Here is a 16650-nt window from a genome sequence, read left to right as displayed (position 1 = left end):
GTGTGCCTAAGACAAAACCTAAGTCCTGTGATCCTTGACCTGTCAGTTTAGTATGTGACCAAGATGTGACCTATCCTAAGAAATTTATGACTGACCAGTGAAACAAAGAAAATCTAGTGACACAAAAGAATCCTGACTAATACTGACTAATATGTGATTAAACCCAAGAATTCAACCATCCAAAGTAAAATAATATTTCAAGTTTAATTACATCAGTACATTAGTATCTCACTATTGTCTGCTGGTTGGCCAGGCCTTGGGGCCCTCTTTTTGGCCCCTGGTCCTTGGAGGGGGTGCGGTTGTGGTTGCATGGCTGTGTTCATCACTGAGTGCACCTCAGTCTCTTTGCCTTATTCCCTCTGCTTTACTCTGATGCAATCACTCTGTCACAGGAGATTAATGTGAACAACTGCTGTTATGTGGATTTGTTGCTGGTATTATTTGTGCTGTCGTTGTTTATGATATTTTGTTCACATTTTCCTTCCTTATAACTCTCATTTAAAAGTTCTTTTTTTCTCTCTTCTACCCAGTTTACACAGTTCTTGTTATAGATATTGTTACATTATAATTATCACCATAATTGTTATTGTTGGTATTTTCTTGTGAGGGTCTTCACCATCTTCTTCTTCCTTTTTCTCCCCCCTCCACTCTTTCCTTCTCTTCTCCCCTTTTCTTCTAATTCCCCCTGTTCCTTCATGTCAGGTCCTGCATCGAAATGTGGTTCAACAAAACTCAAAGACAGCAGAATATCAATACCCTCATATACTTTTAGGAAGTTTCCCTTGGCAAAGCAAATTTGTTCAACACCAAAAGGCAGCCAGACTACCATTCTGCTGTTGGGATGCTGGACAAGACAAGTTAAAGAGAAAAAAAAAAGTATCTCACTATTATTTGTGCCCTTTAACCAATCAGACAATTCAGAAAATGAGCAGGACATTACTTCATGATACAGAGTTGAGAGGCCTGGGCAATATGGCCAAAAAAACAAAAAAACAAAACAAAACAAAAAAAAAAGAACAACAAATCTTAAGTTTTTCCAGTGTCCTGGATATTTCATGCATTTTATATTCATTTTAAATAATGTTATGTTGAGCTAAATACTTTCTTTTTAAATTACAAATTAGTTACCAGCTCTGCTTAAGTCCAACTAAAATATTGGACTGAACTGCATCGACTAGAAATGAAATAAAATACCACCATTTATCAAAATCTACGGAAATAAATATTAGAATTTGCCATGGTTTATCATAGCCTTTGTCTGAGTGAAAGACTTTGACACACATATACAGGGTGTCCCAAAAAATGTATACATAGTTTAAATAATTGTAAAGCAGGTGTAATAGAATGTAATGTAATAGAATTTACAAACATCATTTTATTGTTTTGTCACTGTTGGTTCTAAACTGACGTCCGTTCTGGTCCAGACACTGCTGACAACGTGAAGCAATGGAATCGCACACATCCCAAAACAATTCCCTTGGTATTTGCGTGCATTCACGTTCAATGACTGCTCTCAGTTCAGCGACTGTTGTAGGTCTCATAGCGTAGACTTTGTCTTTTAGGTATCTCCATAAAAAAGTCTAGTGGTGTGAGGTCTGGTGAACTTGCCAAACAGGTGGATTGGACATAGGGGTTTCACTGAATATCCTCCGCGTTCACCAGACCTCACACCACTAGACTTTTTTTATGGGGACACCTAAAAGACAAAGTCTACACTAGAGGTCGACCGATTATCGGCTGGGCCGATTATCGGCACCAATATTTGGAAATTTGACGTATATCAGTATCGGCCTTTTTTTAATCCGACGGGCCGATATTAAGAAATCAGTTTAAAACTGGGTTATTTCGGCTCAGATGCAGCCGCGCCTCTCTCTCTCTCTCTCTCTGACTGGTTGACGCAGAAGCTGTCCTCACACACACACACACACACACACACACACACACACACACAGACTGGGACTGACTTGGGATTAGACTGTGTTCTACATACATTTTCTCCATTACTAATACATGGAGCGTTTAGAGCCAGACTGATGAACTAATGTTCTGGTAAAAGCTCATCAGACTTCACCTCAGCGTGCTTCCCTAAAACAAGTGAACTGAGTTTTTTCGGTGCTCTCTCTTAATCCCACACACATGCTTTTCTATCACAGACTGTTTCCATCTCCATATTATCAGCAGTCTAATTCACAGACATGTCAGGAGGTAATCTGTGTTAGCAGAGCTGCCGCTAATGTTTACTCTGCTCTGACGTTCTTCTGAAACATTAGTAGTAGTTGTGAGATGTAGAGCACAGGGATGTTTAGTGCAGTCTCAGAAGAGTTTTCTACGTTTACTTTTGACACGTGTTCTCTCTCTGGAGCTTCTCACACGAGAAAACTTCGCCTCTCCGCGGTGCGTACTTCTTCTGTGTCGAAATCCGACGCGGAAGGGTTCCCTCTGCGTCAAGTAGTGCCGCTATGGGGCTCTGACCGCATGCGTCGATTTCTGACTATTTGGGGTGAGACTGTGTTGGCATGTAATGTAATAGTGTGTGTTTGCGTTAAAGTCACATGAAGAACTCTACAACTCACCACTACTAATGTTGCTGTGAGCTTTCTAGTCCTATGATCTGAAAATTAAAGTGAAGATGACAGAGAGTAAAATTCAGAAGTGATTTATCTGAACATGGTGGAACATTTTAAATACTGTGTGGGCTCATTAAAGCCCTAAAGGCTGTTAGTGTTCCGTCAGGAGTTTAACTGCACTCATAGCAACTATTAGACTTTTTATGTAGCTTTTGTCAGATTAATCACTAATAATGTAGCAACATAGTTTTGAATGACAGGGTCCCTGCTATCGCATGGTAAAATATAAAATTTAATAATGAAATCAACTTAAGGCTTCCCAAATGCTGTAATAAATTAAGCATGATGAGTTGAGCATAAGTCAGCATGTGGCCCAAGAGTTTACAAGAGTCTCCCTGTATTTTTGTTGTGTTTGAACTTAATACAAAGATAAGTCATTATAGTTATATTTAAATTTTACTTTATTTACTGTGGAAAAATTTAAGGGAGCTAATTATTTAAGCTTTTATTCAACTTTATAAGAGATGCTTCTGAGTCTAGGAAATCCATGCACTTCTGGAGCTATTATTTTTTATTTGTTTGATTAAATAAACATGGTTCAGGCATTTAAACGAAGTTCAGTGTTTGCATTATTCAAAAATTTTCACACCAATTTTGGCACTTTTACTGCAAATGAATATCGGCTCCAAATATCGGTTATCAGCCTCCTCTAACTACTAATAATCGTATCAGTATCGGCCCTGAAAAACCCATATCGGTCGATCTCTAGTCTACACAATGAGACCTGTAACAGTCGCTGAATTGAGAGCAGCCACTGAATGTGAATGCACGCAAATACCAAGGGAATTGTTTCAGGATGTGTGCGATTCCATTGCTTCACGTTGTCAGCAGTGTCTGGACCAGAACAGAGGTCAGTTTGAGAACCGACGGTGACAAAACAATAAAATGATGTTTGTAAATTCTATTACATTTTGAAAATTAAATGAAATTTAATAAACACCTACTTTACAGTTATTAAAAGTGTGTATACATTTTTTCGGACACCCTGTATACACACACACACACATGCATATATATCTCACCATACAAAATCCAGACAAATGGTTTAGGTTAGGGGACTAATTGTAAAGCCAGCTTCAGGTTTTTGACAAATGTCGGCCACCTCTCATGTCTATCAGCTCCACAGTCAGAGGCTCAAGTAGTGATGGCACTGGATGAAATTTGTATTTTAGCATGCATGGAAGAAAAAAAATACAGATGCTCTGAATAATGTGAGTATTGGCTCCGGTAGTCTATTGACTGGTCTATTCTTATGTTGTAGAGCTTGTTTTTGGTTGTGTGAGTAGGATCAGACACAGGCCCATCCTGTTCTATACATATTACTGCCAGGTCCCACTCCTTCCCTCTCAACTATATAACCAGTGAGACACAATTTGGATATTGTACTCTGCCACTTCTCTTACACAGTAGGCCTGCAATCTGTTATGGGGAACAGCGGAGAAGAATGATGTGGGAGGGGGAGCATGTATTGACTTTTTTTCTCCCCTCTTTTGTTGTAATGCATCCCCCTCACCCCCACCCCCCCCATCCTCCTTTGTTGAGCACCTTTCCTTCTCCATCAACCTTCATCAATCTATCTATCCTTGCTGGGTGAAAAATTGCACCCATTACCTTTGTCATGCCGTATACAGAAATAGCATTCTTTCCACTGACAAACATCAGGTGAAACAACTCCAAGTAAGATGAAGGCACCACAGTATAAATCAGTCCCAAATATAGTAAACACAAGTTAAATTTTGGGGGAAATGGCTGCACTCCCTAAATAATGCAAGCTGTGCAAACCCATCCTCCAAACATGAGTGAAGGATTTGTTATGCATCTTATTCTCTCTAATATTTACCTCAGACTGCCACTGGACATGTTTTTGGCTGGTTAAATGAGGTTTGAAAGAAACGCTATAATATAAAAGTGTTTGTTGTTTAACCTCTAAACAACTTATGAGTGATGTTTCCTTTATTCCATAGGCAATAGGTCACACCTGAAACTCTAAGGGTACTGTTCAAAGTTGAAAGTGCAATTTGTCTCATCTACTTAAGTATGATAAATGGTGAGACTGCTACAGGTATTTAAAGTAAGGAATAGTAATTACCTGCGCATTTTGCCCAGCGTAGCATTTTGGTGTTAATTACATTAGGTCACAAAGTGTTGTAAAGGACCCTGAAAGGTCTGCTGCCACTGCATCACTGACTAATCAATTGCTATTATCATGGCTGGGACAAAGGTCTCGACCTGAGGGACACGTTCACAGCTGCTATTACAATCCCATTTTAAAACACTGAACATGATGCTCTGCAAAAGGACGCAATGCTTAACGACCACTGAAGGAAGCTACGCAAAGGTTTAAAGTGATAGCTATCCACAAAAAAACAGTGTCTGTCATTTTATCAGTGACAATTTAATACTAAACTATTCAACACAATGGCTGTACTGGGGGTGCTGAGTCCACAAATGAAGGCATTGCAGGAGCAGGCTGCACTTCTGCTGCACGTTGACTCGCATCACAACACAAAGGAAATATTTTAGTTACTGTGTGTTGGTACAAATCTGGATTTCAGTAAGGACACAAAGTAACCAGTGATCCTCAACGGAAATATACAATGTTCTCAACTGAAGTGATTATCAGGATTAACACTGTCTCTTACTCGCTCCCTCCCTCCCTCTCTCTTTCTCCCCTCTGACCCTCCCGTTTATCCAATGGGCAGGAGGCAGAGGAACAGAGAGGAGGGGTGAAATTGGCAACAGGTTTCAGAGCCCTAGCCAACTCCCTGGGCTTCAACAAACAAAAAACTCTTTCTATTTATCTATACAGACACCCATATATTTATTCTGACAAATCTGTCACATTTTAATTTCTCCTTTTTGTTTTAATGTGAAGTTAATGTCAAGATGATTAAGACCATGTATCAACATGCGAAGAAACATCCAGGGGTAGGTCATTATTTCTCTACCTTTGACTTTGCATATAATAGACCTAACAATAGTATGACAGTCAATGTAGATGTGTGCTTAGTAAATGTAGACTGAAAATAAATTAACCCGGTGGAAAATTTTAGATATGCTAAACTCAACTATACTGTAATTCTATTGTACTGACAGTTAAAATACTTGTCATAACAAATATTAAACACCTGGAGCTGTTCTTTAAATGACTGAAGATAAAAAGACAGGACTGAAAGCTCTGAAAGTTTACATTACTTCTATGACAAACATACTAACAATTCCAAATGTAATGATTTTTGTCAAATGCTGTGACAACAAATAAGCTCTTTCCATCACCAGTAACAACTACTTTTTAATGTAAAATGAGGATGAAAGAAAAAGAAAAGACACAGTTGCTTTCTGGGTTTTTTCTATCTGCCTCTGTGCTGTGCAGAGGGTGACCCAAATCTGTGGATTGACAAGCTTGGCTTGGCAGAGCACCAGAAAAGTAATAAGGGCAGCAACAGTATCGAACTCCAGCGAGTATAAAACACTTCCTATATCGGTCAGGCTTAATGGTGAAAGGTGAAACACAGGCAGTATCTAGCACAGTATGAAGATATCAGCACTGGGCAGCGGACAGCTCCCTACTCCCAGGCCCATCGTCATCTCTGTTTGCTCGGTGGGTTAAGAGCTGTGTTTGTGCGCACTCATGTGTATATCAGTGATCAAAGCTGACTTGATTCTGTGTTGTGTGTGGCTGTAGTGGCAGTAGGAGTGTGTGTGCTCTTGTGCTTGTACAAGTATTCAGAAACCTAACTTAAGTAAATGTATCAGTACAGCATTTACATAAAGTCTGAAAAGTCAGAGTATGGCATTGTGCAGTAAAATAGTCTCTGTCAGTGTTTTACTTTTATTTGATGTTTTTTTATTAGGGCTGTCAAAATTAACACATTAACACAGATTAATCCATCATCACGATTAATTTGATTAAAAATTTTAATGAAATTAAACCATTTGCAGCACAGAATGACTCTGAAAGTCTCTGCCAACACATTTCCGGCTGTTTGTCCAAGTTGAGTTAGCATCGCGCATGAACAAATGGGCAGTTGATCCGGTAGTGACAGGCAGCAGAACCAACCTACAAAAATAGAAGATGCTAAACAGCACGTTGGCCCTCTGGATGGGAAATTTGAGTACAAAAAACCCCAAGATGGAACAGTTGTTTTGTTGAAACTGCTGAAGGTGTTTAATAAACATGTTAAGTGCATATATATTCCCTTCTTTTTTCAGTCTGTTTGCTCATGTAAAATGAAACACAATTACTATAGATTAAAAATTAATGATATTTAATTTTGATTAATTGAAATTAACCCACAGCAACCCTGTGATAAATCCGATTAAAAATTTTAATCGTTTGACAGCGCTACTTTTTATACATTTTACTAGTACATTCATGTCTATGTTGCATTTAACTGTTGTGCATATTTGAACTGCTTTATAAATCACTGGTGGGTTAATCTATATGCAATGCATTATGAGATCATGCATCATGCTTGTAGTATCCCTGACCTGAGAGTCGCATTTCTGTCAAAAGTCAACTTCTCATGAGCTCAGAAAAACAGGCATAAAACACTTGGTTTAAAACTCAAAACAGCAAAACCATCATTCTTACTCATTTTAACCAGTTGTAACATGCATTCTAAGTTACCTATAGAAGACATACAGCTGCAGTGTTTCCACTAGTCACCTACATGGTTGTGGCCTAATTTTTCACACCAATTTTGGAATGAACCAAACACATTTTTGTACTACAACATAAATCCAAATCTGTGTTAATAAGATACTGATGTGGATAAGGCTCATCAGAGTTCAGAAGCTGGACCAGCATGTGGACTTGTGGTAATTTTTCATTACCATTTCTTCAACAGCAACTAAATAAAATTTTGCACAAACTTTGTACAACAAGTACATAAATACTGACTGGACTGAAATATGCTGGAATAAAATAAACTCATTATCCTCGCTACTGTATAAGTGGCATTAATGTTTTAAATCTATAGGTTAGTGCGACACTCTGTAAAATGCTGTTATTACACTGATAAACCATTGGAAACAAATGTGCTGAATAGAATTGTTTTGACAGTGATATTAAGTTTGGTTTTTGTTTTTTAATTAAACAATTTGTATAATCCCTGATCTGATGACAAGTGGATGATATGCCAATGTAAAATCAATGATCATCTGAGTAAAAATACTTGTGTCTGATGTATGCACTGAACTGCAAAGTATTTCATGAAATGTAAATGCTGAAGAACATTTACAAGAAAAAGACCCAAAAGCATGAAATATAACTCTTTAAACCAATATTTAATTGCAGTCTCTCTGCAGTCATTCTGTGTACACCTGTGTATTTCTATATTAGTGCAGTGAAACCTTTATGGCTGCTCTCAGTGTCAGTCAGAGTTAATTAATACATGTGAGCTGAAAGGTCTGGTTGCAGCTGAGACATACTGTGTTTCTGGTGTTTTAAAGGTAGTTAAGATCCAAGTTTTACCAGCAGACATTCTTCTAATGAACAACAAGGCAAGTGGCAGACAGAGGACAGATGTCTGGATACAGCTGAGTAGAGACATCCCTCAGTGCAACCAGATCAAACTATCATTTGTCTACAGCTTGACTAGATGTGTGTGGGCTGAGAACAGCTGTTCACCAGTGGTGTGACACTCCTTTTCTCACTCATACAAAGTAGACAGAAAATGTATAGCAGTGTACTGTTGGTGAAAAGATGCCGAGCATTTTGTCGCACCTAAACTTTAGTGTATTGATAATGACATGTCACATTATCCCTCTATGTTTCTAATGTGCTTATCTATTTTAATTCCTGTCATCAAACCTGCTCAGATCATCGAATCGAAGCATGTGTTTGAGCAACGACACCGAGTTAACTCATTTATGTGCATATGTACGCGTGTATGTGCTTGTATTTGTGAGTGTCGCTGTCAGTGTGTGTGCTGCTGTCGCTCAATGTGACAGGAATAGTGTTGAGGAGGAAAGGTTGGCGAACACTGAGAGGCAGCAGCTCTCTTTTCCACTGTGTCCTTGCCTGTTCAACCTGGCTGACAGTGAACTGCTTCACACATGGCCCGGATTCTCATGCATATGGAGGAGGGCAAGAAGAAGAAAAACAGCAACAACTACCTCTGTGTGTGTGTGTGTGTGTGTGTGTGTGTGGGGGGGGGGGTGCATGCGCATGTGCGTGCATGTGCATTTCAGACAGATGTATGTTCACCATGCACTTCACAACCGAGTACTTGATTGAATGCTTGTTTATGACTCTGGTTGTGGGACTAACACATTCTTCTTATCTTTTCAGCTAATCCCTCAGTTTGTCTTCCTGACACTGGGTGTCACAGGGGCCACACTCTACCTAATTCGTCTGGCAAGAGGCCCCCATGTCACGTAAGTTTGTCCTTTTTGACCATTATAGTCATCATCGTGTGACTTTTAATTTTTTTTTTTTTTTTTTTTATGAGAATGTGAGCCACTTATATTGCCATTCTTCTATTTCCTACCGGTAAAATTGCACATTGCAACTCATTAAATAGTGCCTTCACTATCCTCTGTTAGCTAATAATTATAGTTTGTCTGGTGTAAAAAAAAAAAAAAAAATCAGACTGGTGTGATATGAAGCCAAACACTGAATAAAACCAGGACATAGAATTTTATCACTACATGTTGCACTTCCTCAAATCAAATGGAAGAAGACTGAATAAGAGTGCAGTAACTCTAGTCCACTAGGTGGCCGCAATGCACCTCTAACCTCTTTTGACAGCCACCAATAAACACAAATTAATAAGAAAAAAAGCAGGAGCAAAGCAACGCTGGCACAGCCCTAACTAAATGCAGAGACCAGTCTGGTTATGCAAGGCTAAAGCAGGATTTGGATCAGTTATGGCATGACTTTAAAGTTTTTACTTGTCCCCTTATATGTGTTTTCAGCTCACCTATTCTTGCTCCATATCTGATGCAATAAGACACCGGAACAATTTTAGCTGTCTCTGTTTACAGTCATCACCCTAAAAAGACCTGGGGCCTCATGTACAAAAAACTGCCCAAATACATGTCATGTTTTCACCTTTTGTCCAAATACCAATGGCAAATGTACTAGCAACGTCAAAGAAGAAGAAGAATTTCACCAAATATGTAACTGATATTCTTGTATCAGAAGCAGAAGCAAGACAAAATATTTCATTTGGTGGTCTTTCCTCCCGTATAAGTAATAAAAGAAGAAACATGGTGTGGGGGAGTGTGACTAAGGCTGTGAATATAGCAAGATGGGAGTTTCACACCACAGCTGAATTAAAGAAAAAATGGTCTAAAATTAAAGTTGATGTAAAAATCAGCTGCTTCAGCCAGAGGAGGAGGCCCAGTGATGAGATAACTCCACAGCAGAAATGACAGCCTTCACAACACTTTCTCACATCCTACCAGCACACACAGGCAACTTGGATATGTTAGAGAAGTACGGTAACCCCAAAGCAGATAAAATAAAATCACAGTAGTTTGAAGTAATCATACTTGTGGTGGCATGTTAGATTAACATCAAACAGACTCAGCACACAGAGATACAGGAGGTAATGTCATTTATTGTTATATTGTGGAAACTGGGGGGTTCAGCATCACTGACACAGACCCCGTCCATGACTATAGGTCAGGTATAAAAGTAATCACTGATCTGAGGCCTGTGTCTTCGCCACAGCCGACTGATAGGAGGCATCTCAGGTCTTGGTTGCTGAGGGATGTCAGTCTATGCATCTGTATGCCTCACAACTTCAGTTACAGATGCACAGACTAGCGTTCCTTAGTAGCCAAGACCTGAAGTGCCTCTTTATGTGACATAAACAAAGGAAACTCTTCATTTTGCTTTGGATTTATTTTGCCACAATCAGTTTTGAGGTATATTATATGTGTAGAAATTAGGTTAAATGTGGCTTTGTTTCATTGTTCAGGTGTAAGTCATAAGTACTTAAACTCTTGAAGAAATATTGTCATATATAAATATTTGTTTGATGTATATAGTTAAGTTTTAGTACTTTGTTGTTTGGGACTGTCAAATGACAGAGTTGAAATGGCATCCACACATTCTCAGGGCAAGTTGAAAGCTTATATAAAGGTGTGCACATTTTCACGTAAAGCAGATTTTTGTTCATCCCAACATTTGCGTGGAACATTGTGTATTACTTTTTCATTTATACACATGCTTTGTTCATGAGGCCCCTGGAAATTTTAACAAACACATGGAAAGTGCACCATGTGTGTCTTCCATTTCCTTCTGCTGAAGTGTGATCTTCTTCATGATACTGACCTAGACTCAGCATGAAATTACACATGGCTTAGACACTCGCAGCTCGCAGTATATATAATATATGTAGATTTAGTGCTATGACACCACAGACACAATCTAATGTTGGTGAATGTTAGTTCAGCCAGTTTGAATAAACAAGTTTAAGGTCCTATACCAGACTGTACCAGCAAAACCATAAGTCAAACAATTATAGAAAAAACAGAAAAAAACAAAGAAATCTGTTGGGAGCTACTATAGAAATATGGTAGTGCAACACGGTAGAAAGGTGACCCACTATCTCTGTGGATTTAAATGTCTAATTCTAAGGTAACAAAGGAATTTTCACAAGAAAATAAGTTGCCATCATTAGCTCCTCTTCCATCAAGATTTACTGGAACCTTTATGTAAAGGAATTTATTTACCTGGGTAAAAGACACCCTGGTAATCAGCATTTCCACCACCCCTCAAAGTTTCAGAAAATTTATAGGGGAGTGGAGAAGTAAAATAAACCACTCTTAACCTCCAGTCTAGTAAGCCTGACAAGCCTGCATCATCACTTGTGTGACACATTACGCCAGGTTGGAGGATGCTCAAGTTGTTCTGTTATCCCTTGTGTTTAACTACATCTGAAATAAAACCATGCGATCTGCACAGAAAAGATGCACAGACAACGGCTTAAACATGGAAGGTGAACAGAAGAGCAGAATGATGCACGTGTGTTCCACTAATCAGCGTTCTTCTGCACACAGCCCCCCCCTCAAGAATTCTGGGGAATCTGAAAAGTCCTACCACTACTAGGCCCCTTTTCAGGGAAAATTTGGGGTTTAGGGATACTTTTTTTTTTCTGGGTGGTTTCAGTGGAAACGCACAGAATTTTTCAAAATCTCGGGTAAAGGATATTAGTTCCTGAGATGGAAAGGAGCCACTATGTCCCTTTAGATTGAACAGTTTATACTGTATGTACAGAGGGAGAGGGTCACCTTCACTGAATCTGCCATGTCACTGTCAGACCTCCACGTTTTTTTCCCCATTTTACATTCTACAGTTAAGATGTCACAAACTATTTGGGAGTGTGGATTAGAGTGAATATTCTCTGAACTAAAAAAAAAAAAAAAAAAATCATGATAGACCAATGAACCAACTCTAATGAGGTAGTTCTGTGTGCTTTGTGGCCACTGAAGATGATGGTGAGTAGATATTCATTTAGGTACAATCTGCAATTTTGCAGTTAGATACCACTATATCACACTTCTACAGCAGACATTGAGCCTGTATCACTAATACACCAATTGTACTATTTGTTCATCATATTATCAAAAGGCATATCATCTGCAAGATACTGAACAATGTTATTGCAGGTTTTCCTCATATGTTCTAAATCTTATTCAGAGGCTGTACTGGAACCAAAAACACAGACCATGCTGAACACAAACTGGCTGCGCACAGTAGATTTACTCTGGTGTCCTATTTTGGACCACACAGAAGCGCTTGTTCGAAGGGCCAACCATAAAGCCTGACCTCATCACCAGGTGCTGATGAGTGCTATGGTCGGAGGATGCATCTCTCTCAGAGACTGTCTAGTGTTTGTGGCTCTGGAGAGAGAGCAGAGAGGCATGCTCTCTCAGCCACGGCCACTGTGTCCCTTTGTTTGTGCTTTGGCAACATGGCCTGCAGCCAGAGGACGAGGAGGGATGGACAGTCAGTGAAGTGCTATGAAATCCAGACTTTGGTTAATGAATAAAGGAGTGCAGCCAAATTACTGGGCTGAGCTCACCACAACTCATAATCATGTCTCTATTTTCTGACTTGTCTCTCCCAGCATCCAAGTGTCTTTGTATTTGCCTCCTTTTGTCTGTATCCCTCTGTTCCCAACTTTTGTTTACATTGTAGTCTGTTGTTCCTCAACTCCCAGTCTTTTTTCTGCATCTTCATCTCACATTCCTCATTGTCATGCATACCCTTCATTCTTATGTCCTGCCTTTTCACTTTGTCTTTAATGTGTCATGCTTCCATTTTTCTTTCCACATTTGCAGCCTCTTGGACAAGAGGAACAACCCTGAGCCTTGGGCCAAGCTTGATCCAACCTACCAGTACAAGGTGAATATTCCCCTGTCACTGACTGGGGACCACGCCAATCATATCAGCCAGAAAACCCATCCAGAATGATTTGACAAATCTTTTTCTGATCAGCCTACCAAAAGAGACTTGAACAAGTCAGCACTAGCAAAAAATATCAGAACAACACAACTGTTCTCTGGTTTTCTTCACATCTGTTCAGACAAAGGAAAACAAAATGTCTTTCAAAAACAAATTAAGCCAGAAGGAACCTGGTAGCTTTTAGTAGTGGGTAATAATTTGCTCTACCTTTTGAACAAGGCCACAGCCCCAGACAAACTAATGAAAATATTAACAATGTTGACCCAAAATAGAGCAGAAAAACAACCAACTGACAGGCCCCAAAAGAAAAGAGATATGGATGATGTGGGTTTTTTTTCTAGAGATCAGAGCCTTTTCGGAGGGTTTCAAGGCTATGTTGCTTGCCAGTGGAATGAAAGTCGCTGCAGACAAAAGGTCAGGACATGGCATGTTTAATTCTCCATAGCAAGGCAAAGGTCTCGCATCGAAATTCATCTCAAGTCCAAACAATGATAGTAATGAGGAGGGGGAAGAGGAGAAGGAAAGGAGAGAGGAGGTGAGGGTTTTAATGGCAGACCAATCAAAAAAAAAAAGAAAAAAAGATACACATGGAGAAAATGACCAGTGCCAGAAAAAAACGTGTGTTTTTCTTGGTTGGAGGTGTGTTGTAATGCATACTCACACATAGGGCTGGTGTGATAATAACATTTTAGCTGATGATAAACTGTCATAGTAATACTTGCAGTTAGCAACTTGCAGTTGCTGTCATTAGTCAGGTAAAAGAACCACCACACTGAAGGAAAAGGCCCATTTAATCACAATGAATCATGGAACACACATAAAGAAAATGTAGGCTTTGTGGGGAAAAACTGCAGAAAATAAAGTATACAAGGCCTGTTACTGAAAAAATACAAAGAAATCACTTGTACTGAAAATGTGGGTGGATATGATATTTCTGCTTTTATCTGGTTATTTTAATCCAGGTGAATGAAGATTAGGACAATTGTACAAAATAATAATGGTTTGCTCAAATATCTATGATACAGTGATTATATAATTGTGACAAACATAGTCACATGCATATGTATCATGCCTTTTAAGGTTCAAAATTAAATGAGTAACAAAAAAGTCACTGTGTCATTGTGTTTAAGTATGCACGTGTATGTACTCAGTCTATGTTTGTACTAAACAAAAAAAAAAAGTGCTGTCCTAAAGACTACACTGATGGATTTAATTTAAGCAAAACAGATTTAAATGTATTCCTCCTGCCTTCTGCAGTTTGTGGCCATCGAGACAGACTACAAGAACCTGAAGAAACAGGGCCCTGACTTCTAAAGATCCTCCAGGCAACTCCAGGGGCACCAAGTTTAGCAGGCCCTCCTGCTGTCACCAGTGATGTGAACCGTCACTGTACGTTTCCTCAACTTATCCTCCAGCTTCTCAGCAAAAGCTCTGACTTAAGACTGTAACCTTGTGAACAAAAACTAATAAAGATCTCTTTTGTCTTTAGTCTGACTCTTCTCTAATATGATGTGGATGCATCTTCTCACTTTGTTTGAATAATGCAACATACATTATGTTGTGGCCATATTTCATCACTTGTGCAATATAGAAGATCAAGGATATAACACACTGAGATGTATCAACAGTCATTGTGCATTTGAATCATTGATTGGTGAATCATAATGGTATTGAACCATCACACAGATTCACGCCTCTAAAAACCAATATATGTCTTATCTAATCATGTGTCTCTGGACAGTACATCTCATATGTTCATAGTTAACAGTTATTATGGAGAACAATGTGAAAGACCACTGCAAAACAAAGCAGCAACCTGTTGAGCAAACATGCTAGGGATGCATTGGTACCAGGGAAAACCGTGATGTTGCATTGGCGCTTTATATACTGCTTTACAGGCCACTGACTGTGTGTGCCACAAGTCTCTCTCTCTCCCTCTCTGTCTCTCTCGACATGCATGTGAGCATGCAGTGCAGGGAAGCCTCAGTGAGAAACAGTGGACAGAGAAGTGGCTTTAGACTCAGCACACATCAGAGTCCTGCAAAGGTCCACCACTTTTCCAGTATGACTTGGCCTGCCATATTTCCAAACCTGCACCCGCAACCTGACCCGACCCATGATTAAACACATTGTCTACAAAGTAACTCACTTTTAAGTACCCCCCGGGTACCCGACCCGGCACAGGACTCTGACACACATACAATACCATGACACACTATTACAAGGAAATGCATATGGTAGATAGTCGTGGCATTTTTATACCGTCGTTTTCTTTTACATCCCTATTAGAAATGTAACAATATGAACATTTCATACCACGGTTATTGTGACCAAAATTATCACAGTTATCATTATTATCGTGGTATTGTTGAAATGTGCTCAAAATGTTCAAAAAGTACTGAAATAATTTAACCAAATTGTATCTGGAAAAAACCAAAAACAAATAAAATAACACACACAATGTACTATCTGTTGGCAGAAACATTAAAATATTAATGAGTAAACATCAAACATACAAATGTGCATTAAAGATGGAACCTTATGGCCATAAGAGATATCTGCACTAGGGGTGGGAATTGATAGGATTTTACCAATATCAGTGCCATTGTCAATTCTGCTTACAAATCCTATTCCTTATCAAAATCCCCTACTGATTCCTGAGCGTTTTTTTGAGTGGGGAAAAAAAGTAGTTGGACAGGTCATAGTGGAGCTTGTTTCCTTATCAAATCATTCACAATGTCACAATGAGTGGACCGGGTCCATGTGAATGTTCGGACCTCTCTGGACCACTGTCCGTGTGGCTGCCTTCAGCGATGTTTTCAGAGGCCAAACACTGCAAACTGCGCATGCAAGCCTGGAGTGCCGCTGCTTCTTCAGGGAATGAGCAGTAACACCGTGAGTTTTCAAAGTGCCATAATCAAACACGGTTTTCATGATAGTTAGAATTTAAACAATAATACTAACTGTCAGGAATTTTACTGCAGTTTATTGTTATACCGGTAATCACTACATCCCTAATACCTATGCAGAACATGAATTTATTTATTTAAAAAAAAAAAGCCCCCTTTGGGTCTTATGTGTGCACGTGCCTGTTTTATACTACTGTATACAAGTAGTCAGTCCAGTACAGAAAGTATTTTTTTCTTCAGTACAGTGATATAGTTTGTTCCCACCATGAAATTAAGATTTTACTGACAAACAAAATAAAAATTATAATTTTGGGAGAAAAATAACTGTTCTCTTTATGCACAAAACATGAACCAAAACCATGGCCCAAAAACTGAGATACGGACCGAACTGTGGGATACCTGTACCGTTGCAGCCATAAAACGTACAGGGTCAAATCCAAACTAAGGGTAACAAAAAAAACCCCGATATGTATGTATATTCATCACTTATAAATCCTCTAGTTCAATGAAAAATCTGATGAATAGTGTTGAAATGTAACAGAACTGTATTTTCTTTCTTCATTTTGTCAGTTGTTGACTGTGATTCTTCTTTGCTTGAGGTGATTTCTTCTCAGTGGACCTCTGAATTTTAACTGAATACTTTGCCTCATTGGGTCTGTCAGCATGGAGTGGGATGCAGTATGTCCTGCAA

General features: G+C 39.1%; 1 protein-coding gene across 2 annotated transcripts; it reads left to right on the top strand.

The window, feature by feature from the left end:
- Positions 1–5355: 5355 nt before the first annotated feature.
- On the top strand, positions 5356–14538 carry LOC115419550 (cytochrome c oxidase subunit NDUFA4). Of its 2 annotated transcripts, none has more exons than XM_030134409.1 (4): positions 5356–5555; positions 8923–9008; positions 12927–12990; positions 14308–14538. In XM_030134409.1, the coding sequence occupies exons 1-4, from the start codon at positions 5514–5516 to the stop codon at positions 14362–14364; spliced, it is 249 nt and encodes an 82-aa protein (XP_029990269.1). In that variant the 5' UTR covers positions 5356–5513; the 3' UTR covers positions 14365–14538. The 2 variants fall into 2 exon arrangements, with proteins under 2 accessions (XP_029990269.1, XP_029990267.1); XM_030134407.1 differs by lacking the exon at positions 5356–5555 and adding an exon at positions 6097–6228.
- The last annotated feature ends 2112 nt before the right edge of the window (positions 14539–16650 follow it).

This window comes from Sphaeramia orbicularis, chromosome 5, assembly GCF_902148855.1.
Source record: "Sphaeramia orbicularis chromosome 5, fSphaOr1.1, whole genome shotgun sequence".
Lineage (NCBI taxonomy): Eukaryota > Metazoa > Chordata > Actinopteri > Kurtiformes > Apogonidae > Sphaeramia > Sphaeramia orbicularis.
This window is presented reverse-complemented; position numbering and strand designations above follow the sequence as displayed.

Bases quoted from the DNA above. Each gene is read 5' to 3' on its own strand.
- LOC115419550 (XM_030134407.1), top strand. From the start codon at position 6,160: ATGAAGATATCAGCACTGGGCAGCGGACAGCTCCCTACTCCCAGGCCC. The intron at 6,229-8,922 runs GTGGGTTAAGAG...TTATCTTTTCAG, and splicing joins TCGTCATCTCTGTTTGCTCG to CTAATCCCTCAGTTTGTCTT. The intron at 12,991-14,307 runs GTGAATATTCCC...TGCCTTCTGCAG, and splicing joins ATCCAACCTACCAGTACAAG to TTTGTGGCCATCGAGACAGA.